This window comes from Heterocephalus glaber, unplaced genomic scaffold (genome assembly GCF_053883595.1).
Source record: "Heterocephalus glaber isolate CG9 unplaced genomic scaffold, H.glaber_assembly_v1.0 deba00000122, whole genome shotgun sequence".
Lineage (NCBI taxonomy): Eukaryota > Metazoa > Chordata > Mammalia > Rodentia > Bathyergidae > Heterocephalus > Heterocephalus glaber.
The window spans coordinates 26,889,229-26,914,218 of record NW_028258138.1 but is presented as its reverse complement, the minus strand read 5'-3'; the positions used below and the strand labels follow the sequence as shown (position 1 = coordinate 26,914,218).

The window sequence follows — 24,990 nt, the reverse complement described above, 5'->3', positions numbered from 1 at the left end:
AAGTCACTAACCTGCCCAGACTGGGCTCAGATTTGTGATCTTCCTGTGTTATACCACAGTGCTGGGGTTGCAAATGTGTGCTACCCTACCAGGCTGCCCACTTGGATTTTATCTGTAGCTTCCCATTTTACTTTTTGCTGAACCCTTGTTCTGTCAGGTAGGGTAAATGTATTCTGATTGTGGAAATCTTCCTTATTATCTATTTACTTTTTGTTAAATTTCTTTGGATTCCAGTCAGCCTTTTTTGATCTAGTAACTATTGCTATCTTCCCCTTTTCTAAAACTATTTTGAAAGAAGCTAGAACTTTTCCATTTCATATGGAATCTTTTTTTTTTTTTCGTATGGAATCTTAAGTCTCATTTGAAATAGATCTTTCTTCTCATTCATTTCTCAGTAATATTGTGTTTGCTCTTTGTTTGTGGAGCTAAACTGATTTTGAGCCACTGTGTCCTTCCTATCTAAAGCAGAACTCTTCAGTTTATTTTCCTTGGCAAACCAGATTACAGGTTTGTGAAGGTATTGATCCTGTTTCTCCCCTCATGAGGATTATGTTCTTTTACACCAGTTTTCTCTGTGCTAGTGGTCTTAAAAAATTAGGAGATCACCGACCCTGAGAATTCTGGATTACCCTGTCAGCTGCCCTAGACCTTTGTACACTTTCTGTGGTAACCTAATTCTTAAGGTTGTTTACCTGATAAAAGTTTTCCTTAGTGAATTTTTTCTTTTTTTTCTTGATACTGGAGGCAATGTAGTTTTCTTCTTGCTTTGTGCACATGATGGTTTTATCTCTTTTATTGTAGGAAATTCATGTCTAATTGCTTTTCAGTTGAGTTTTTCACATTTCTGCTAGCGTAACCACAGTTGGGGTCCTGAGAATAACAATTGAAATAGTAAAGAGTATCTGAGAGATTGTTGAGAAGAACAAGGTAAACAATTTCTGGAAAATTCCTGCCTGACTCAGGGAAGATCAGTGCGTATCATAGGTGAGTCTAGAGCATACTGAAATTCATGTAGGATGATTTGGAGTATAGTCACTCATACCCAGTTCTTTTTGCAAAGTTACCAATTTAAAAAATCATCAGATAATTTTTCTTTCCATAGCTTACTTGCATGGTAGGTAGGGAGAGAGGCTTATAATACTGGTTTTCTACATGGAAAGATGAGGCCTTGGAAATGGAAAGTGCCACTAATATTTGTGTCTAAAGATTTTCCACCACAAAAGACAGTCTTTGGATCTTTCCTGTACTCTATATCAGTCTCAAGTTCATTTTATTAATTACAGATGCCCAGAGATTAATTATATGTGGTGAGAGAACACCAGGGATTTGGAGTCAGACTTAAGTTGACTTTTCTTAAATCTGGTTACTTTTTCTTACTGGTAGTATGAATTTGGGCAAGTGATTTAACCTGTTCTACAGTTTTGTTGTCAGTAAAAGAGAGACAGTACAACCTTTTATCAGTCAAGTTATGGTTGGTCATTCTGTGACAACTCCAAAACTTTGGAAGCTTATATAGACCCTTAGATGTGCTAAGTGGCTGTGAGCAAGAGGCACTGCTCACCTGTGCCCCAGGCTGACAGAAGCTTCACCTCATTATAAATTTCTGAGGTCACTCTGGCAGTGAAAGATACACTGACTCTCAAGAGTTTCTGCTCAGAAGTGACCCGAACAATTCCTGCTCACCTTGTCAGACAAATCACATAGCCTGCTTAATTTCAAAGTGAGTGAGAATATCTCACACCTATTAGGATAGCTGTTATCAAAACAACAACAAAACATCCAAAAACAACAAAACAACTCAGAAGATAATAGGTGGTGGTGATGATGTGGAAAGGTTAGAATCCTTGGGTGCTGTTAATGGGACTATAAAGTGGTGTAATTGCAGTGGAAAACAGTATGGTAGTTCCTCAAAAGATTAAATATTGAATTGCCATATGATCTACCAACTGTTATGGGAAGCATGGAGTGGTGTAATGAATATAGTGTTTGAAAGAGGAAAAGAGTTCTGAAGATTGTTTAACAATGTGAGTTAATTCTACTGAAATATACGTTTAAAAATGGTTGATGTAAATTTTGTTTTCCTTTTATTACAGTTAAAATTTTAAAAAAAATTAAAGTGAGGGAGAAAGTACATCTACCATGTATTTGAAAGTGAAGAGCTGACAGGTTTTTTTTGAATATTATTAAAGTGCCTTTGTTCTACAGATTAAATAAATGGTAACTTGTGAATACATTTAGTAAGAGACAGTGCACCTCCTAAAAAAAAGTACTTCAGAAATCAGTTTTATTAATTTAAACAAGAAAGTTCTGTATACAATTATGATTACATGATATTTTTTATGCAATAAAACCAAGGTAACCTGTCTTTATGGGGCACATATTAAAAACCCTAAAAGGACAATTTAAAAACTATTTTGTTTGTTTCAGGCAGAAAAAAAATATTTAAAAAAACCCTCATCTTAAACAATTTGGAAAGTTCACAAATGTCTAATTCTGTTGGCAACATGAAACTTGAGAAAAGGATGGAGTGGCTGCTTAGGTCCTCTGGTTCACAGCTGGCATTTTGTTTCGTCATTGGTGTTGGCTGTTGTTTTTGGATTGTGTGTATTCTTTATATGTAAAGTCAGAAAAGTTTTGTAGGAATCTATTCAGATTAAAAGTGGCTTTCCCTCATTCCCACAAGTCCAAATAACTGTGAATTATGATATTGAAATGTTTAATGTACAGTTCTGTTAATTTTTTTCTCTATTTATAGATCCAAAAAATCATAAGCATATTTATATATTTTTAACATGCATTAGGGATGAAGAAAAGCCGAAGAACCCCATGGTAGAATTGTTCTATGGAAGATTTCTGGCTGTGGGAGTGCTTGAAGGTATAGCTACATGTTTACTTACATGTTTATTTCAAGGAAAAAGATAGCATTATACCTTTTTTTTGGGTAATGACTGTTTCTTGAGTGGTTTTATTTTTTAATTTGATTTGCTGTGTCTAGGAATCCTTGTTGCTTCTATTAATCATTTACATAAAGACACAGAGTTAACTAAATGAAAACGAATATAGAGTGCATTCTCACATACTAATTGATACTTACTTCATTTTATCATGTTCTTTCCAGTGAAAGAACTTCTGTAACAATATCAGTTGTTGGAATGCAGGGATTGATGGAACAATAGCTGACAGGATACTCAAAAAAGTTTCATATTTCCAAGCATTTCACATGTTGGATTGTCATATTGGAGATGTTCAACTAGGAAAGTCTATGGAAATACTCTAAAATGTGGAAAACTGCAAAATGTGAAATGCTTCTGGTCGCGACCATTTCAGTTAAGGGCTGAAGCTTGGATTGGAATTGAATGCAAGCTAGGAAGTATGTGTTAGGAGAATATTTGCTTATTTTTTATAAAATTTTTGAAAGCTGCACCTTAGCATAGTTAGGATATTGCAGGTTTCTCAGTTTTTACATGATCAAAAAATTCTTTAGGTACAATTTTAGTTTACATGGAAGTGTTGTACTTTCTCTTTTGAAAAACCCATTAAGAGTAATGGCTGTATGCTAAGTATCTGTTTCTAAAAATTTGGGCCTAGGCAGTATTTATTTATTTATTTACTTATTCTGACAAGGGAAGGGAACCAGACTCATTGTATATTACTTCATGTAATAGTAGTCCCAAATCATAAACTTTTGAAAAATGATTTTCTCAAATGACCTAGTGCATCGACTTCTGAAAGTTGTTTTTACAAATCACCCAAAGTATAAAATTTAGAAAATTTGCTTTTCCTTCATGATCTTAAGTATTTGTATTTTATAATTTGGGGTTCAGAAAAAGGCATATACATCTTAGTATGGCTTAGATTGAATTAGTACATTTTTGTTTGCTTCAAATGCTAAATATTCATAATATAAATGAAATATTTTACATACTATATTACATTGGGTCATCTATACTATCATTCTAATTTTATCTGAAGCTGTAAATAGGCCTAATTAGGTTGTGATTGAGCACTGTTTATAATATCCTGCATGAGCATTTCTACCTGTACTATACTGTTTCATTAAAATTTTGAAAATTTTTACTAACACTTGTTTGCAGTACATAATGATTATACTTAATATTAAAAATGGTTGTTATTTAAATGTTTTGTTAATCAGTGTTAAAGTCTTGATACTTCATATTATTAAGTTGCTCGAGAACTGTTGTATAAAATACATGTTGCTTATTACATTTCTACCTGAACTGTGTGTTTGTTGCAATGAATAACATTTTAGAACATTTTGTTATCAAAATATCTTCCTAACACTTCCTTTTAGACCAGTGAGTCTTGGCTGGGGATTTAGCTCAGTGGTTCTGTCACCTACCTCACAAGCACAAGGTCCTGAGTTCAATCCCCAATACCAAAAAAACCCCCCAAAACAAGACCAGTGAGTCTCCTTGGGGTAATTTTCCATTTGTTTGCTAAGGTATCTACTGCAAGGCATCTGTAGTATTTTGAGAACTTCCAGGTCAATGATGTGTGCATTTTGCTCCTCTCAATCTTTTTTTATAGTTCCTTTCTTGTTCATCATTAAAATCTCTCTTATAAACATCTAAAACTATCCTTCTCCATTCTCTTCTGACACCATCTCTCTGACTTTTCTGACTCTTATTAAGCTTTTCACCTTCTTTGTCTCCCAAGTACTTGAATATTCTGTATAAAAGTCACACAAATGGGCTATTATATGTAATGGATCATGAATTTGTAATGATAGTGGAGGAAGTGAAACCTTGGATAAGGAGAGGGAGAACTGAGATTCACTAGCAATTAGTGTGCTCTCTCCAGTTTTGTACAATAGCTACTTTCTTCTTTTCCTTTCATTTCAGATCTAATTTGTCTCTTCATTCTCTGAGAAACATTTTACCTCAGATACGATGGATTCATTGTGAAACATAAAATTCAGGGCCCTGAATCTAATATTATGTTTGTAATTTTGTATAAATCTAAAAAACCACTTCAGATATTTGTGCCTCAGTTTCCATGCTTAACTCCATCTCCACCTTATTAATTTTATCTGCAGATAATAAAAGAATGATACACCTTTATATCAAAAGATCACTTTTTTATATGTGCTCAGAATTTCATCTCCTCATGCTTTTACTCAAACCATAATTTACTATCTCACTACTCTTTTCATATCTTCAACTCTTTTCTGCCAGCTGTCTTTCTCTTCAGTATTTCAGTATAGTCTGATTTTTCACAAATTAGAATTTAAAAAAGTTATGCCATCTCATAGTTTGGCTGAATACTGTTTCATTCCTATTCAAAGCTAAAATCCTTTGAAGAAAGAAGTTTGTCTTACTTGCTTACTCCCCATTTATTGAAACCACCTTGCTTTGGCTTCTGACCCCAAAGTGCCCCTGAAAGGGAACTTTTGAAAGCTACTGATTTCCTATAGATAGGCAAAGCTGTTGGATCAGTTTCACTTTTCACATTGAATTATAAACCAGGTATTAAGGCTGTTGACTCCATTCTCTTTTGTGCTTCTCCCCCTTTTCTGTTTTTTCCTCAGAAACAAAACTTCCTTCACTTCTGTGACACCATATTCTCTTGGCTTTTTTCCTATACCTATGGGTACTTCTTAGAAGTTATAATCTGCTTTTTGTATCCACAGGTAAGAGATCCTAGGGGCTCGCCTTAGGCCCTCTTCCTTTCTTATTCCTTACGGAGTCTTGGTCTCCATAAAAATTGTCTTGATTTCCTAGTACCAGTAAGCCAGTAATTCTCCAGCAGTTTATATCTTCAGCCCAGACTATTAATCCTAAATGAACATTCATACATCCAACTCTCTTCTCAAAGTGAAATCTCATGAACCATTCTGAACCAGTGGTTTCTACTGGTTCCCTAAAACAAAAGGGAAAAATTCTTCTGCTCTTTCTTCAGTGGTGTTACTTTGAGTCCATACAAATCAATGCATTTCTTCTTGTTAGAAGTCTGTCCTTCTTCCTTTCTCTCATCGACAGCTAGTCTTAGTATAATTGGTACTCCTTCTATTTATGTACAGATGTGTGTGTAATTTTGTCTGTTTTATACACTTTTACTCTTAATGCCCTAATCTATGCTACTTTTATTTGTGGATGGATCTGTAGTAGTTTCTTAACAGTCTAACACCCACTAAACACAAAGCCCATAAAAGTATTTCACAGGCATAAATCTGTTATTCTTAACAGACTTAACTGTTCAGTGACTTTCCATTACAATCACAATGCAGGGAAAAAATTCTCACTAGGGCTACAAATCTTGTAGATCTCAACCTCTTTTGCCTAACTAGATTGGTTCACTTTTTATACCCTTTCATAACAGTTCCCATGTCTCTCATAATACCTATAATAACAACTATTGGCTTATAAGTATATGTGCAATATTAATGTGTATAATGTCTTGCAAACAGGACTGAAGAGTTTCTTCAGCTCAGGACCACATCTGTCTTGTTTACTGTCATATAAATGGCATATATGTGTCATGTTTAGCACAATGTCTTGCCTTTAGAAGGTGCTTCTTGCAGGAGCTAGTACAGATATGTGGGTGTATATAATTACATGTGGGTGTGTAATTAATGTCTATGGCTGGATATGAATGTACACATGTATAAAAGCTATACTAACTCACTATTCTGTGGAACATAGTGTTAGTTTTCAGGTTCAGGAAAGCATCTGTACTTTTAGTAGCTGAAAAGTCATATAGAGAAACATTAATTAGCTTTTCTCCTTCCTTTAGGTAAAAAATTTGAAAACACTGAAATGTTTGGTCAGTATCCACTGCAGGTCAATGGATTCAAAGATCTGCACGAGTGCCTAGAAGCTGCAATGATTGAAGGAGAAATTGAGTCTTTACATTCAGAAAATTCAGGAAAATCAGGGCAAGAGGTGAGTTTAGCATTTTCATCTTTCCCCTCCATACTCAGATCTTAAAGTGGTATAAAACACAATTTAGAGTTCTAATTATACATATTCAAATAATTGAGAAAATACTCAGAAAAATGTTTGGATTTGATTATGGTAATTTAGGAATATTTCGGAAACCCACAGTCATTGTGATCTGTAATTTATGTTAAATTATCATTTAAACAGTTTATCTCAAATTTTTTTGTTGAAATCTTTATTTCGGACATTTAGTCTTTTTATACTGTTCAATCAAGGTCAAGGTATTAGCCTGTGTTACCTCCGTGCTCACTTTTTTCCTCTGCATACCCAGAGAAACTTATGAAAAAAAATACTTTTTTTTGGATGCTAAGGATAGAACTCAGAACCACAGATGTGCTAGACAGCCTTTCTATCACTGAGCTACATCTCCAGGCCTAAAAAAAAATATTTATTTTAAATAATATTTTAACTATCTTGAATATTTAAATAATATAAATATTGGAAATAGTTTTTCTCTTAAATAAGATCATCTGCTTCAGTGATTTTCAGTAGATTGGGAGATCCCAGCTCACAGCTCTCACCCAAGAGTCTGGGGTAGGGAAAGGATACATGGACACAGCAGCTTTACGAATGATTTTGATGTGGACCTCCATTTAAGGGCATTTAAATTTAGCCGATTTATTGATTGGGAAATGTCTCTAAAGTTTGGACAAGAAAGCAGATCTCCTAAAGTCTGGTTTGTTTGCTATTAAATAAAAGGTCAATGATTTGGGGCAGGAGAACAGATGACATATTACTTTATATTGGAAAGGCAGCTTTTTAGTGAAACACACTGTGGTATATTGGTAAATAATCTTTCTCACAATCCTTTGTTGATAAAGTCTAGGATTCTTTGTGTATTCCTAGTTTTAAAAAATTGATTATCTTACATAGAATCTGAATTTCATTATCTTTTCAACAAATCATTTTTGTCCTCCATCAATTTACAGGCTTTATACTCTGAGAATGTCCTATGATCCAATGTGTATTTTCTACTTAGATTTTTTTTTTCTCACTTAAGGAATACAGTAGTTTATTATCATCTCTGAATCAATAGGTTCAATACAGTTTCAATAACAGCACATTTGATTATCTGTGATTCCTGTTACCAGTTGCGTAGATATGCTAGGAAACAATAGTTTTGTTAATAATTGAATCTGTTTTATTAGACTGTCACTGACTAGAGTTTAATATTTTGAAACTTACCAATAACATTTAAATTGTAATTTTATTTCATTATGTCCATCAGAATAAGTATTTCATTTCTTCTTGAGACCAATTGATTTTTTCTAAAGACTGATAAATAACATTCTAGGCTATTTGTAAATGGGTGTAATTTCTGGTAATAGTTTTTTTCTTGCTATCATTTATAAAAATTCTGTTGATTTTTACTTTGGCATAAAAAATGTCTTTTTCTAAAGTAGCTGCAATCATTTAGGAAGGCTTCCAGTGTCCAGAATTGCTCAAGTTAAAAATCTAGCAGACTATAGAAGTTTAAATTTCTGGAATGATACATGAAGCTGACAACTGGCTAAATTAAAAATGATTATATGAAATATAACTATCACTATGTGTCACTTAATGATGGAGAGACCTTCTGATTAGTGCATTGTTAGACAATTTTGTCATTGTGTGAGTATCATAGAAAATAGTTACAGAAAGCTACATTGTGTAACTGTAGATCATTCACTTGTTATGGCCACTCCATGCAGTCAAGAGACACAGCGTGAGGTATCTGGCTTCTGGTTTAATACGGCATATTGTTCTATAGTAAAGTTTTCTTTTTTGTAAATAGAATAGTCTAATGGAAAAAACTTATGCAGTAAATACATACTCATTATCATTGTGAAGCATTATGTACAGTACAGTTGTATATGCTGTAGTTTTTTATGATTGGCCACACAGGTTTGTTTATACCAGCATTATTGTAAATATGTAATACCTTGCATGATTATGTTAATAGGTGATAAATTTTTAGTTCTGTGATCTTATGGAACCATCTTCATATATACAACCTATCACTGACTGAAACATAGCTATATTGCACACAGCTGTACTCACCAAACCTGTTTTTAAATTTTAAATGATATGAGTCAGATTCTCCAGGAAACTTGGACATATTTTTTGATTGCCTTTTGGGAGGAGAAAAACTTGTGGTGTAAGTCTTCACTATTAAGAATGTGTTGTTCATTCTTCTAGATTATTGCCTTGCACATACAAATATTTGTGTCTGTTCACACTGCTCTGAGACTTGGATTTTTTTACTCAGCAGTATATCAGAAGCATCTTTCTATGTTAGTATACAACCTTACAACAGTCATTAGAGTGCCCTGAGTATTATAAAACCTTAAATTAGGTCTGGTGATGTAGCTCAGCGTTAGAACTTCTGCCTAAAATGTGCAAGGTCCTGGGTTCAGTACTCACCTCTGTAAGGGGGACAGTATTGACACCATAAAAGATATGTGATGATATTATATGGGAAATTTATCTTTTAAAGTGAAAAGAAAAATGAATGAAGCCAAATAAATTACTGGAGCTTATTTTTGGATTGGAATAGGATGGATTTGTTTCTGTACTTAGTTTACGTGCTGGATTGGGATGGTAGTCTGGGGAATTTTTTTCCCCTGGTTTTGTTTGCTTTTTTTCTTGTTTTTTTCCAACGTGTGTAATCTTTGCATGAAAGCGTTTCAGTATACTTTAATAGAAAAACCAGCTATCACGCCTCATAAAAATACATTTTTCCCTAAAATTTATTTCTTGTATAGTGTAATGACAAATTCAGAAGTTTTTGTGCTGAAGTTCTTTATTCACTAACTGCAGGAATTTATTCCTTCTATTGGTTAACTATATATCAGTAACAACAACAACAACAACAACAACAACAATAATGAATAACCTTACTTTTAGCTTTGATGATGTCTGTGTTATGAGCGTGGCATACCTGTTAGATTATGGAGAACTAAATACAGTTTTTGTTCAATAGAAAGTTTTTTCAAAAAATAACTTGTCCTGTTTCTAGTTTTGTACTGCCACACTTAATTCCTTCTACTTCAGATCTAGGTATGCTATTAATGGTTTTGAAAATGAACTTAGGGAATGTCTGGTTATCTCATCTTGTGCCCATTGGCTTTAGAATGAGACAGTGAAATCCTTCCACTCTTACAACAGTAGGAAAAAAACTACCATTGCTGATATGCCTTGTGTCTAGATGTCCCCCCAAAGCCTCATATGAGCATAGGTGGGGCTTTTTCAGAGGTGGCTGGAATTGTGGTGTGAAGCTGGAATTGATTCCTGGTGCAGTGCTAGGCTCAAGGGCACTAGAAATAAGGGTGTGAGTGCTACCTGCCCTAAGTAGTCTGGATAAGATAAAAGGGGCAGAAAGAGTTTGTTAAGGTCTCTTGTTGTTTTGCTACCTTCTGCCGGACCACCCTGCCTTGGAGCCAGCCCATTGTGGACTGAGACCTCTCCAAAGTGTGAGCTAAATAAACTTTTCCCCATTAACTTTGGGTGTTGGGTATTTTGTCTTGGTAACTAGGAAAGTAACTAAGACATGGAGGAAATGTATTCACAACAGAGACATATTTATTATATAATGTTTTATGAACATAAAACATCCTTTGATAAGTGATAAAAACTTCATGGTCTGCAGAAGAAACATAAGTTTGGTCATATCATTTAGCCATTGTAGGTACAGTCCCAAACCTTAACACATGTGACTATTTAATTTTAATTAGGATATTTAAACTATTAAAATGAAAGTAACAGTAACTGAAATGTGCATGTATTTATTTGAATATCATAAAATAGAGCCATTTTGATCCTTATTATCATAAAGGATCAAAATTTTCTTTATCAGATATATGAAATAATTTAATCTTTACCATTGACTTTAGATATAAATTAGAACTCAACAATTTTTGCCAGTGCCATGTGAGATTAAAATAAATATACCTTTTTTAACAAAATTTTAAAACGAGATGTTTCTGATGATAGATCTTGCATAATTTTAACCTATTAAAGGTAATATCCTTATACAACATATTGCTTAAGTCTTAACTCTGGGTAGAAAATAACCTATATTCAACTCAGGAAATCTCAGTTCTTCTAATTATTAGTGTTTATGGAGGGAGAAATAGTTTTACCTAACCATTTTTATTAGCTTTTCAGAAAAAGTAACAGTTTTCAAGATCTTACTGAAATTAACTTTGCCAGGTGTACATCATTCTTGCTGTTTGTAGATGTTCAATTTAAGTTAGTATGTTCTGAACTCATTCACAGATGTGTGGTGCTATTTTGTGGCACTTGAAATTATCATACACAGTAAAGTATGTGCAGCAGTTTCTTTTACAGTAGGATGTTGCATAGTTTATAAAAACAAGCACTTCAAAAATATTTGTTATATCATTTTATACTTGTGTATTTGTTGATATACAAGCTTTAAAATTTTCCTTTTTATAAATAATTTTTATGCAAAACTTGAAACTGTTACATGAAAATAATTTTTTTCAAGTTTTGTTGAATTTCATGCTTCATTGAACAGTTACCACATTGTGCAGGCAGGAAATTATAACCACACTCATTCTTTTTTGACTTATTGCCATTAAAGCATTTAATTTTTTAAACAAATTAGTCTTTAAAATATAATTTTCACTAGTATAAACATTATATTTCTTAGTGATAGATCTTTTTCCTAAGCTAGTATAAATACCAGTAGAGAAATTAAACTTGAAAGGAGGAAAATGCCATATTTTAGTTCTTATGATGACTACAAGGCTCATTTATGCTATAAAATATTTTTCCTTTGAATATTAGATATTTCAAATTGCTTTGTCCCAGAATTTTAACACTGTAGTTATTATATTAATGTATGAGTACCACTAAGCGTAATATTGAGAAAGAAGTCTTGTGCTATCAACCCTTGATTTTAATCAGTGTCTCTTTATTTAGATTAGAATTTCAATGTAGAGTGTTACTGTTGCTAGCTATGGTGGCACATGCCTATAATCCCAGAACTTGGGAGGATGAGACAGGAGGATCTCTGGAGTTCAGGGCAAGCCTAGGTTACTTAGTGAGTTCAAGGCCAACCTGAACTACATAACAAGAGCCTGTCTTCAAAACTAACAAACAAACAAACAAATGGGGAGTTACTGTGAAAGGAGGACAGTTGTTAGGTTTTTTCTTTCCTGAAGTTACTCCCACTTTTAGGAAAGGTATGGAAAGCTGTTAGGAAGAAGTTAAATTTTAACTAAATTGTGTGCTCAATTCTTTGCTGGGTTATATTGAGCTGATATGTATAAAAATGTCAGTGCCAGCACCTTCTGCTTAAAATTACAATGGAAAAAACAAAAATGTGACAGTAAGGTTTTTACTGTTTTATTTTCTTTCAGCATTGGTTTACTGAACTACCACCTGTGTTAACATTTGAACTGTCAAGATTTGAATTTAATCAGGCATTAGGAAGACCTGAAAAAATTCACAACAAATTAGAATTTCCCCAAGTTTTGTATCTGGACAGGTAACGGTTTGATATACACAACTTTTAGTAATTGAATAATTATTGGACTTACAGAAAAATTTTGCTTCATTTTCTTAAAATCTCTACTTTTGCATGATATATCTAATACCCTTATTAAGAATAATGAAGTTTATTTTGTATTAGAAAAGTATAATTACTGGGAGTAATGTTATAAGGAAGATTTTGTTAGAATTTTTAAAAAGCACTATTTTGTCTTTTCTGTCTGATGTCTTACTGTAAATTTTCACATTAATTGATCTTTTTTGGTCATGGCTGGTCCTAACATTGTGTCTAGAGTGAAGATATTTATAAATGTTTTTTTTTCTCCTGACAGGTATATGCACAGAAACAGAGAAATAACAAGAATTAAGAGAGAAGAGATCAAGAGACTTAAAGATTACCTCACAGTATTACAACAAAGACTAGAAAGGTGTTTTAACTTTTATGACATAACTATAGGAATTCATATATTTGGTGACTGTCTAGATTTTTAAAATTTCCTTTGAGTGATTTATAATTATAGGAATAATCATTCTGGGTTGGTATTCTAGTTGAATAGTTTAGAGTTTTGTTAGAATCTGTAAATAATCTATATTTGGCTATAAAAGATTATTTTTGTGTTTCAACTTCAGTGTCTCTGTCAACAAGTAATGCTCCAAATGCTAAAAATAGAAATAAAGTTAGATTAATCTAGCATTCAGGGTTAGACTGTTGCTCTTGAACTTTCTATTAAAATGAATGGTAGCTGAGTTTCTCTCCATAACAGGGGATCCAAACTCAAATAACTACCAGCACCTTCAAGGGTTTTATAAAAGAGAGAACCAGGATAGGAGTGAGATGGTAGATGAGGGAAGATGGTGGCCATGTCTCTGAGTGTAGACAGTGAGTGCCTTCCTGTTCTGGTAGAGTGGGGCCATGTGTGAATAAGGACTCATAATACTTCACATTATTTTTAAAAGAAGCCAAGGATTTATTTATTCATTTATTTTAGTTTTAATTTGCAAATTAATAGTCTAAATTTTTATTACTAAAATAGTGTATCTTATTTAACTTTTTTAAGTCTTAAAAAATGTCAATATTTATATTTGAAAGTGATGAAAGGTAAAATGTAGGAGGACAATAAAAGTCTCTACCTTGATCATGAGACCAGATGCTAGATTTAAATATATAAATAGTCTCTGAAAGTGGTATTGCCTGTTCCTTTCTTCTTGTTGAGTTACAATGTAGGCTAGAACTTAAAATTATAACAGTATATACATACGTTTAATCTTAATTAGGTTTTGTTTCCTTCCTTTAGAGAACATTTGTATCTTTGGTATATATTCAATTTTAACTTCTTCATTTGAAAGTAGATGACTTTCATTGTTGAGGAAGAGTTCTTGAATCACGTTTTGTAAGAATTACTTTTAAAAACCGCACATGTGCTGTGTATGCAAATAAAAGCATTTATGTATTTTCTTGTTAACAGATATTTAAGCTATGGTTCAGGTCCCAAACGATTCCCATTGGTAGATGTTCTACAGTATGCACTGGAATTTGCTTCAAGTAAACCTGTTTGCACTTCTCCTGTTGATGATATTGACGCTAGCTCCCAACCTACTGTTTCCATACCATCACAGACGTTACCAAGGTAAAAGTTTTCTCGATGCAAGAAGCAATTCCATTACTTATGTTACATGATAATAATTGATGCCTTTAAGGAAGTTTATAAAATGCATAGTGTGATTTAAGTTAGTGAATTCTTAAAAAGAGTAGATTAACTGGGAAGATTGTATGATTTCTTGGGAGCATTTTTATTTCATTATCAGTGGACTGTGGTTGTAAATAGAAATTTTCATAATAGTTTTTTCTGTTCAGAATTATATGTCAAATTGTCTTGATGTGTTGTTATGTAAGTTTCAATCTTTTATGATCTATGAAAATAATATTTTCAAATTAAAATTTGTGTTGATAATGTAGCCTGGTAAGTATTACCAAGAGAAGGTCTTTATAATTTCGGCATACATTAGATTTACTTGTCTTTAGAAAATAAATATGGTTTACTGGTTTTTACTCTAAAGCCACAATTTCATCCTTTTAATAATTTTGTTCTTATATAGAAAGAGTCTCAATTAGGGTATTAGGATCAATCCATGTATTTCTTTTTAAAGATCTTTTCCTTTTGAAATTATAAACGTAATGCTGTGTGCTTAATACAGATTTTGTTACTTTAGTTTGAAGGTTTAATAACAAATGCTTTTATTCCATGCTTTGGAAACATAGTGCAACAGAACAACAGGGAGCTCCTTCAGAACTGCCCAGCACATCACCTGCTTCAGTTGCTGCCATTTCATCAAGGTCTGTAATACACAAACCATTCACTCAGTCTCGGATACCTCCAGATTTGCCCATGCATCCTGCACCAAGGCACATAACAGAAGAAGAACTCTCTGTACTGGAAAGCTGTTTACATCGCTGGAGAACAGAAATAGAAAATGACACAAGAGGTAAGAAGCTTCTCATCATGCAGCTACCATCACCCCAGACGGATATATGTAATGTTAAAATTGATAAAGAGAACTCTTGGATTTTATATTTCAATATTACGGGGTTTTTTTCTAGAAAAGGTTTTATGCAAAATAAACTAGGCTGGCTTCCCATTTTTATCATCTTAATATCAGAGTCACAGGGACCAAAGGAGTTTCCCCATGTTACTTACCTGATTAATGACAGAGCAGATGGTCTGATTTTCTAGTTTAGTGTTCTAAATTTATATTAAACTGGTATTCACAACTCTTCCATTGGTGAAATTTCATACAGCATTAGTTTGTCAATATTAGTTTTGTACTTCATTTAATATTGGCACAGTTAAGAAATTCAAGTGACTAAAATTTTTCTTTAAGCTTAAGATTTAGAAATACAAATTTTCCTTTTGAATCTGCTCTAGCAAGATTTTCCAGATATAACGTGTGAACTCAGTGCCAGTATATAACAGGGTTTTAACTAGCTTTCAGCAGAGTAAGAAAAGTAAAACTAGTGTTCTCTGTGTGTGTTTTTTATGTTTTTTCCCCTGTATTGTCTTGAAAGAAATTCTTTTTTCTGAACTTACCTCCTTCCTACTTTTCTGTTATTAAAATGTACCTTTTTGCCTTTCGTGAAATTGTTATTAATATTTTTGGTAGATTTTATTGTGTTTTACTTACCTCAAAATATAATATCCTGTTATCATCCCTGATTTTATGCTAATTATATTTATCTCTAAAAAATAACACAGGAACTATTATTTTGTCCCACAAAGTTTGAATTAAACTAAACAACATTGATTGGATTTTATATGACCAACTTCACTGTTTATAGACAACATATGACTAAAGAATAGTCCTAACAATACAGTAAATGATGGTGACTGAAAATTAACCTTCGTAGCTATAAAAATTTTCCTTAGTGTTTTTTTTTTCTTTTTAAATGGTAATGGAGATTGAACCCAGAACTTTCCCAGTAAGCTACATACCCAGCCTTTTATTATTATTATTTTTTTGGTTCTGGGGATTGGACTCGGGTCCTTGCGCTTGCGCAGCAGGTGGCGAAACCACTGAGCTAAATCCCCAAGCCCTTTATTTTTTGAGATGGGTCTCATTAAGTCACTAAGTTGCCCAGGCTTGGCTTGAGCTTGCAGTCCTTCTGTTGTCAACCTCCCAGATCAGGGAATTTTAAAATATGAACTTGTCAGCAAACATTAAGTATGCTGTGTTTACTGATCACTATGCTAGGTATTGGATAATTTTCTGCTGGATGTGGCAGATTGTTCATTTTTGCAAGATTATATTCAGAAGGTTAGAAGCTAGAAAGCTTTTGACACCAAGGTAATGGCCCTGAGAGAGAAAAGACATGTAGGTCATTGATTAGAGGAGGGGAATCAGAAACAGTTTCCTTAGTTCATAATGGTATGAATAACTAATAGAACATACTTCGGAGAAAGGCAGACTGGTGGGCAAGCAGGTCCCCAACTCACAGGAGCAAGAAACTATGATGAGTTCACTATTTGGCCATTTTAGGTTTGAGCACTTGCAGGACATTCATGTCATAAAGTTTTGGATATGTATTACTATGGATCAGGAAAGGTTTTCCTCGGGATATTTGTTTTCTCTTTTCATCTTTATTGATATTAAAATTAGCATTTTTAAACTATTATTTACAGTGTATTTAACATTAATGTTATATAACTTATCCATGTTGATACTCACTTCAGGTGTTAGTGTTCTGTATATGTATTAATATAGTTTTGTAAGTGGAATATGTCCTTAAAAGTGCCATTTCTCGCACAAAGTATGTATATTTTTAATTTTGAGTACTGTTTTAAAATTATCTCTTCAAAACCAGTATACATTTTCACTAGTTGTATATTAGAGAGCCTGGCTCCCAGTATCTCTTAATAATCTCCCAGTAATCTCTCTCTTATTTAGTCTGTTGTTGTCTTGTAATTGAAAAATGGTATTTGAATGTCTTGATTTATATTTCCTTAATTGACTGCAGTTGAATATTTATTTTAAATTTACTGTGTCATTTGCCTGTTTTTTAATATTAAACTATTTGTCTTTTATTGATTAATGTAAAGTTTAATGTATTAACCTTTTGTCTGTCATACATGCTATAGGTATTATTTTCCAGATTTATCACTTGACCTTGTTTATGTTGAATTTTGTTTTTATAATATAGATCATTTTAAAAAGTTTTTTTTTTTTTTGAAATTTTTTTGGTACCAGGGATCGAACATAGGACCTTCCACTTCCAAAGCAGGCGGTGGAACCACTGAGCTAAATCCCCAGCCCTAAAAAGTTTTGGTATGGGGTCTTATCTATTTCTTTTGGAGTTACATTGGACCCTTAAGTTATGACCAGCCTGGCATACGAACAGTTTTGTTCGTGACTGGAATTTCAGTTTGGATTTATGAACAAGGTCTTAAGTTATGACCCAAATGACAGCTGCTTGTACTTCCAGATATCTCAGATACACATTTAACCCCTAAAGAGTTCTGCAAGGAACATTACAACGTCCTTTCCTGTGTGGGGTTCATTGAGAAATCCTGGGCCAATTTTTCTCCAAGGACACTGAGATCTGCCTGATTACAGGAAAGAGACTTTGAAGGCTGTGTAGAGGATCCTGAGCCTTCAGTTGACCAACTTTAGTTACAACCAGCCCTCATAAATTTGAATTCCTAGGTCAAGGGTCCACTGTACTGGATTTTCTATCAGGCTAAAACAGGTCTTTTTCCACTCTAAAGTTAGTAATATTTTATGCAGTCTGTCATTGTTTCTTCCTGATTCAACAGATTCACACTGGGTCATGATTATACTATTTCTCTATACACCATTTCTCTACACACAGATAATTTAGATTATCTCCTGTTTTTAAAATTATTATAGAAAATATAGCTGTGAACATCCATGTCTCTAAATAATTTTGTAGGGCTAATTTTTTTCTGAAAGTAAAAATGGGTATTGCTATTTTTATTCACTTACATACATGTGCAAGATAATGTGGGGAAGTTATTTAATTTCATTGTTAAGTTCTCTCATCAGTATGTAAGGGGGTTTAGCTTTAATTTTCACTGAAACTTTCTGAATCAGTCACTTTTCATGGCTGGGACAAAGTGCCTGATATTTGAAACTTAAAGGAGAAAAGGTTTATTTTGGCTCATGGTTTTAGAGGTTTCAGTCCATGGTTGGCTGGCTCCAGTGCAGAAATGGCAGGGCAGATGGACCTTGTGGAAGGAAGTTTTTCAACCAGTTGCAGCCAGGAAAGAGTGGACGGGGCTGAAGATAATATACTCTTCTAACTCATGTCTCCAATGACTCACTTCCTCCAACCCATCTATACCTCTTATCAGTGCATTCAGCTATGAACCTATCAATGGATTAATCTCCTGATGAGTATAGTACCCTATAATCTATTTGCCTTCCAAATCCCTACCTCTAAATATATGAGACTTTTAGGGGGCATTTTAAATCTAGTAGCACCTTCCTTTATAGATTTGAACTTGGTTCAATTTTAATAACTCTGTACATTTTCTAAATGAATCATATTTTGGGGGGGTTTTTAATTATATATTTGTGCTCTGTATATTTCTTTTTTCAGCAGAATTCTATCTCATTTCACTCAGACTCCAAATAGTAAGGTTTTTACGAACAGTTTTCAGAAATTTTTCTAATATATTTAAAGAAAACATTTGTCTCTTTTTTTTTGTCTCTGTAAGTCTCATAAATACAATTCATCTTAATCATTACATGACAATTTGTATTCTTAGATTTACAGGAAAGCATATCCAGAATCCATCGAACAATTGAACTAATGTACTCTGACAAATCCATGATCCAAGTAAGTAAAATTATGAGCTGATAATCATTGTTAGAATTCTGTACAAATATTTTAACTTGTTATAGTAATTTAACCACATTTTTTATTACATGTTTTATTATAAGATTTAGATAGAATTTATTATAACAAAAATATAAGTAGGAGATACAGTATGAAAATAAATAAATTTTGTGATGTTTTATAACAAATTTCCTCAGTTACATTTCATTATGTACTTATTGTTTCTTCATTTCATCATTTTATAATAAAAGCCATAAAATTTTTTCAGAACATATTAATTGAAAAATTTCTATGGGAGAAAATATATGATTACTTAAATATATGATTGTTTAAAGTTACAAGATCTAGAGAGAAACCTTAAAGCTAAATATACATTTTAACTGCTGGTATATATTATGTAATCAATTTTCTTAGCCACCAATAATACTTGTAATGATTTGGACAAATCATGTGTTGAATATAAAATCATTTATAGTTTTTTATTCAAAAGAAATAAATAGGTCAACAAATATATAAACAAATATATTTTGGAAGTTTTGAAAATCATCTCTTATTTACATACCTATCTGTTTTAGATATCTTTAGCTTATTTTATTTTCCTCCTTTAAAAAATAATTTATAGTTTAATTTTTTCAAAGTTCTAACCCCAGCCAGTTTTATCCTATCGCACTCCCATGTTTTTTCTGAAGTAGGTGATTTGCAGATTTCATGGAATATGGAATGTGGTATGTAGCTTACGTAATGCAATCTAACTCCTTTTTTTCTTTCTTTCTGCATTTAGGTTCCTTATCGCTTACATGCTGTGTTAGTTCATGAAGGCCAAGCGAATGCTGGACACTACTGGGCATACATTTTTGATCACCACGAAAGCAGGTGGATGAAGTACAATGATATTGCTGTGACAAAATCATCATGGGAAGAGCTAGTGAGGGACTCCTTTGGTGGTTATAGAAATGCCAGTGCTTACTGTTTAATGTACATAAATGATAAGGCGCAATTCTTAATACAAGGTAAGAATATGAAGTGTATAGGGTGATGTATATTTTTAAGTAGGTAGTACTTTGACATGACTTTCTTCTGCATCGTGGGTAGTTAAGAGAGATGGCTGTGATTAGTAAGTGCTGCAGTGTTATTGCAAATGAGAAAGAGTTGAAAAGTAATAGGATCGTAACTGATAATGGACATACGTTTTGCACTTAAAGCTGTCTGTTAAGTGTAAAAGTGACCTTTTTCCTCATTAGAAACCTTTTTTTGAATATATCCATACAACTTACATTTAAACTCCTTAGCCTAGCATAGAAGGCGTCTGACTTTAACCAGTCACCAAAACTTAACTGAGTAATGAATTTATAATTCAAATGGTAAAGTTTGTGTATATTGTGTTTGTGTGTGTAGTAGAGGTTGAGCCACTCTTGGATATTTTTTTGTTTTTTGTGATACCTAGGGCCTTCACAATGAATTACATCCCCAGACCTTTTTTTTTAAATTTTGAGACAGGGTCCTACTAAGTCACCAGATTGCATAGTCAAGGCTAGAACTTGAACTCTTCCTGCGTCAGCCTCCCAGAGTGCTGGGCTCATAGGTATAGGCCACTACCCCTGGCTGAGTTCTTCTTTTAAATAATAATCATATAATGCTTTAAAACATCTTGCCGTATTGATTAGTTTTCTAATTGTATATTTATCTTAGTAGCTATGCTTAACTACTTCTGATGACAGACAATTTTAGTTCTATTTCAAGTTTGTTATGAGTTTGAGTTACTTTTTACTACATGAAAAGTTTTACTTCATGAATAATACATTTCTTTTAGTAGCAGCAGTAGTACTACATCAGTATTAAAGTAATAAAAATGTTGGTTTCATACTGTCTCAAATTTTACTCTTCAGATTATAAAAATCTGATGGAATTATCTGTAGTGTCCTATTAAATATTTGTATCATTGTTTTTCTGAGCATTTGTTAGAGTTAAAAAGTTTAGATAGTATTGACTTTGCTATACAGCAATATTATATAGTTTATGTGCCATTTGAAATACATCTGTTTGGAGCTTTGGGTTTTTCTTTTAATTCTTAATTTTATACTAGTTTTTGAAATATGATTTGCAGAGGAATTTAATAAGGAAACTGGACAGGCCCTTGTTGGAATAGAAACATTACCACCAGATTTGAGAGATTTTGTTGAGGAAGACAACCAGCGATTTGAAAAAGAATTGGAAGACTGGGATGCGCAGCTTGCCCAGAAAGCTTTGCAGGAAAAGCTTTTAGCATCTCAGAAGTTGAGGGAAACTGAGTCTTCTGTGACTACAGGTTTGTCCATTTTTATTAAGTTGTATTTTACATTATCATCAGTGTGTTAGAAAACTAAGATTATGTTCATTAAAAGAAACACCAGAGAATTTATCTTCAAGTGTGAAGAAGCCAATAGAAATCATCTGGAATTTTATCACTCAGCAATAAGATTTGGTAACATCTTAGTTATCCCTTGGCCAGACACCACTGTTCATACGGCCTTTTTCAGGGTGGATGTGAATCTTTTTCAGCATGCTGCTGACTGTCCACCCTCACCCTGCCTGCTGTCCACCCTGCCTGCTTTGAGTGGGCCATTCTCTTCTTCCCAAGAAGCAAGAGGAGCTGTGAAATCTGGGAGCAATCCACCCAAACTAGCTGTACCAAGAGAATAAGCTGGGCTACCCACTCGGGACCCCTCCTGCCCCTCAGGAGCTTTCCTATCAGTAAATATCTTCCTACTTTAAAAAAAAAAAAGAGAGAATAAACTGCGTTAATTTCAAATTTTATAAAAATAATGCTATTGATATACTCATGTATATTTTGTATAATAGTAAAATAGAGTAATACAGGATATTTCCTTTTTAAATTCTTATTCAATACAAAGCACAGACTAAATATTTGATATAATACAAGTTTAAAAAGTGTATAGGCTTATAAAATAGATAATTCATTAAAATATATTTTAAAATGCCATTCTCAAACAGCTGATGAAATCAATAGGTTATTAAGAGTAGCACTGTATGAAAATGAGGAAAATATGTTATGGCAAAATTGAAAAGAGTATTTTTATATTTTTTTAAAAGATTAATTTCATCATTATAGAGTTGCAAATATATTTTACACATCTTTTGTACTGTGAAAAAGTGCTATTTCTGTATATTAGTTGACAAAATGAGTATATGAATTAAACCTAATTTCCTCAAACTCATGTCTTTCTTTTTTTCTTTTCATAACTGGGTGAACCCTTTTTTAAAAAAATAACCTTTATTTTTGCAAGATCTGTGTTTTTACTTTTTAAGGAGGCATGTTGTTTTTAATTTCATCTTCTTAGGTTTCCATGCATTAGCTGAGTGGCTTTTAGCAGTCATTTTGAACATTAGGTGTAATTATTCTTTCAGTACAAACCTTACCAGAACCATTTTATGGTATTGTGCCTGATGCAAGCTTGTACTTATCTTTCCAGATTCATAACTTTAATTCCTTCGGTTTTTGAGCCACTTCCATTTCTTGGTGATTTCTTCTTTGGTCTTCAGTACACACCCTTCATAAATTACTCCCTAGAACTTGCTCCAGGTGGAGCTACTGTATTAATTCTTCCATTCACTTGTGATTGCTCTTACTCTTACTGAGAGCAAGGGGATGGTTGCATAACTGGCCCAAGTGGTAGTATTATCTAAGCACACAGACACAATGAAATCTTCATTCATTGATTGAGCTTAAACTTTATTTTTAGTTCACTAATATCTTGTCGTACTAAAATGTTAAAATCTATATAGCTGCTGCTGGTTCATCTTGTCTGTTTCTCATAAGGCTTTCCAAACTTAGAACTAACACATTTTATTTCTACTAAGTTAAACTAATACTACATTCTCCAGTATTGTTCCTATTTGATAAGGAGTAGCCTTGCTCTACTTTGTATACTTGTCATCTTATTTTCTCTTTTTACAAAAATGTCATTTCCATATACCCTATATCCTTTTTTTTAAGGATCAGTGCTCCCCACCATACTTTTTATATCTGTTTAGTAATTTTTTAAAAATTCAGTAGTAGTTATTGTGGATATACTTTTCTTATCTCTTTTTATTGGATAAAATAAACTTGGGAATACAGATATATTTCTGAGAGGAGCTAAAATAACTAACAGTTAAAGAAATGTTCAGTTCCCAGAAAACTGCTGTTATAATTACCTTCCAGGCTCATTTTTAGAAAGCAGTGACAGTACAACCTCAGTAGGAGGCACTGTGTCTTCTATAGGTAATAGTGTATTTTGTTTGAGTTAGTAGAAATAAAATGTGCCAAGTTTGTAAATTTGGAGATGCAGATTGTTGTGTTAAAGATTCATTCCTATTACTGTATTAATTATTGATACTATATTTCCAAATTCATCCTCCATGGCAAGAGAGTTTAACATATCACAACTGAATAAAACTAATATTTTATTAGAAGCATTTATCTTATCATTAGTAGAGAAATTTTATTTTAATGCTCATGCCATATTCTTCCTATTTCTCTTCATCATTTCAAAATAAGTAATTTGTTTAATTTGGCTTAATACTTCCAGGATCTCAGGGAGAACCTCTATTTAAATCTTTGGGATATGCGCCAAGATTGTGGTTGTGGGAGTAGTACAAGGAAATCTTGTTCATAAATACCAGCAAAGTGATTTTCCTTTCTAAAATTTTTTTAATAATGCTGTAACAGAAGACCCAATTAAAATTAATTTCTGAGTGATAGTTCAAATAAGAATATTAATATATATATATAGAATATTAGTCAAATTAGCATTTGTTCTCATGTATGACCAGGAAAATCCATTAGCATTAATTCTTCACTGTCATTTATTGTCTACTGAAATAGAATTAAGTGATAAATGATTGGAAACTATTATTTGGTCCATTTTATGCTACCTCCCCAAACTTGGTTACTCTGAAGAAAAGCTTACTTGTATGCTTTTATGCAGATTTCTAGCCAGTAGTCCTTTGCTATGGATGTACACATTAGAATTACCAGTGGGATTTTTCTCTTCAATATGAACAATATCCCATCTAAGATGTAGCATAATATATATATATATATATATATATATATATATATTTGTTAAATACACACACACACACACACACACATATATTTGTTGAAAGATTTTAAGACAATTTGGAGGTATACCTCTGGTCAGCCTGACTCAAGGTTTATTTATACAACAGGGAAATTATTTTGAAGGACAGTAGAGTACTTTCTGAATTATTATTTTACTCCTTTCTTATCCAAAAAGCATTTAAGGTTGTTATAATATGTATAGCATAATCAAATTTTTAATATATATATGTATTAAATGTATATTTGAACCATACAAATATAAGGATAGGAATAATAAGGTAGAAGTGATTATGACTGATATGAAATATATTTTATAAGATTTCTTAAATTTGCCCAGAGAACCTGCTCTGGGTCTTCTCAACAAGTTAAAGAAAGCAAAACAAAACTGATATTCTAGGAAAGTAAAATTAGGTCCTAAGAGTAAGACCTGGTAAAAGAGCTGTTGTCCTCAATATTCTTAGATTCTTTGAAAGCAGGAACTAGTCAATATTCTTAGATTCATTTAAAACAGGATGGTTTTATTTATCTCTCCTGCATCTAGTATAAAAATGACATATGGTAGATGCTCCTTAATGTTGTCTAAATTGAGTTCTTTCCCAGTGGAGATTCTAATAATGAGTTTCTTAGGGTGATCCTCAGTGTAAGAGAATACATAATTCTCAAGTATAAGGAAAGTAATTCATAGTAAAGATGCTAAAGGTTAAAGTGTGCGTTAAGAATGTGGCTCTCTGACATAGAGTAATTTTAACTCTATGTCTCTGTTCTTCACATCCCAGAGACTATGTTTAGAGTTGGGACCCAGAAATTTGTAGTCTTACAAGTTCCAATAGTAAGTGATTTTATGCAAGTGATCCAGCATGACTCTCTATAAGCTACTTTTAGAGAATTGTTAATAGGATGCATATCTGTCAAGTAATCCTCTTTGAATCTCTTTCAGTGTGATTGTAATAAGTATGACTCATTAGTAAGTCAAGGTAAAATACTTCTGAAAGAAATTTGAGATTTTTCTTTTTTCATATTTGATTAAGAACAGATCCTTACATTTTAATAGGAAGCCAATTGGTGGTTGAGTTGACCCT

The 24,990-nt window shown here is 32.7% G+C and overlaps 1 protein-coding gene across 7 annotated transcripts in view; it reads left to right on the top strand.

Moving 5' to 3' along the window:
• Usp25 (ubiquitin specific peptidase 25) overlaps positions 1-24,990 on the top strand; it is a 133,664-nt gene that overhangs the window by 69,781 nt on the left and 38,893 nt on the right. For all 7 annotated transcript variants that reach the window (XM_087208348.1, XM_021256118.2, XM_021256119.2 and 4 more), the window contains 9 exons: positions 2,802-2,875; positions 6,754-6,902; positions 12,326-12,453; positions 12,788-12,883; positions 13,922-14,083; positions 14,716-14,939; positions 18,737-18,807; positions 19,589-19,817; positions 20,912-21,112. In XM_087208348.1, coding sequence (XP_087064474.1) covers positions 2,802-2,875; positions 6,754-6,902; positions 12,326-12,453; positions 12,788-12,883; positions 13,922-14,083; positions 14,716-14,939; positions 18,737-18,807; positions 19,589-19,817; positions 20,912-21,112 — 1,334 coding nt within the window. The remainder of the gene's footprint in view (positions 1-2,801; positions 2,876-6,753; positions 6,903-12,325; positions 12,454-12,787; positions 12,884-13,921; positions 14,084-14,715; positions 14,940-18,736; positions 18,808-19,588; positions 19,818-20,911; positions 21,113-24,990) is intronic.